General features: G+C 34.9%; 1 protein-coding gene across 1 annotated transcript in view; it reads right to left on the bottom strand.

Moving 5' to 3' along the window:
• Nucleotide 1: 1 nt before the first annotated feature.
• The window catches only part of LOC121923447 (zinc finger protein 678-like), a gene marked incomplete at its 3' end in the record, with an annotated part of 2,495 nt that continues 2,040 nt past the window's right edge, over nucleotides 2–456 (bottom strand). Inside the window, exon 3 of the mRNA XM_042453881.1 lies at nucleotides 2–444. Within this exon, the coding sequence (XP_042309815.1) occupies nucleotides 2–444 (443 nt within the window). The remainder of the gene's footprint in view (nucleotides 445–456) is intronic.

A 456-nucleotide genomic window follows, 5' to 3' on the forward strand; every position in this document is an offset into this window, starting at 1 on the left:
TCTTCTCTTTGAATTTCTTTCCACATTCTAAGCATTTAAATGGCTTCCCTCCTGTATGAATTCTTTGATGTCGAGTGAGATGTGTCTTCTGATTGAATTTCTTTCCACATTCTAAGCATTTAAATGGCTTCTCTCCTGTATGAATTCTTTGATGACAAGTGAGATCTGTCTTCTGATTGAATTTCTTTCCACATTCTAAGCATTTAAATGGCTTCTCTCCTGTATGAATTCTTTGATGACGAGTGAGATCTGTCTTCTGACTAAATTTCTTTCCACATTCTAAGCATTTAAATGGCTTCTCTCCTGTATGAATTCTTTGATGACGAGTGAGATCTGTCTTCAAATTGAATTTCTTTCCACATTCTAAGCATTTAAATGGCTTCTCTCCTGTATGAATTCTTTGATGACAAGTGAGATTTGTCTTCCGATTGAATTTCTTTCCACATTCTAAGCATT

This window comes from Sceloporus undulatus, chromosome 2 (assembly GCF_019175285.1).
Source record: "Sceloporus undulatus isolate JIND9_A2432 ecotype Alabama chromosome 2, SceUnd_v1.1, whole genome shotgun sequence".
NCBI classification, from domain to species: domain Eukaryota; kingdom Metazoa; phylum Chordata; class Lepidosauria; order Squamata; family Phrynosomatidae; genus Sceloporus; species Sceloporus undulatus.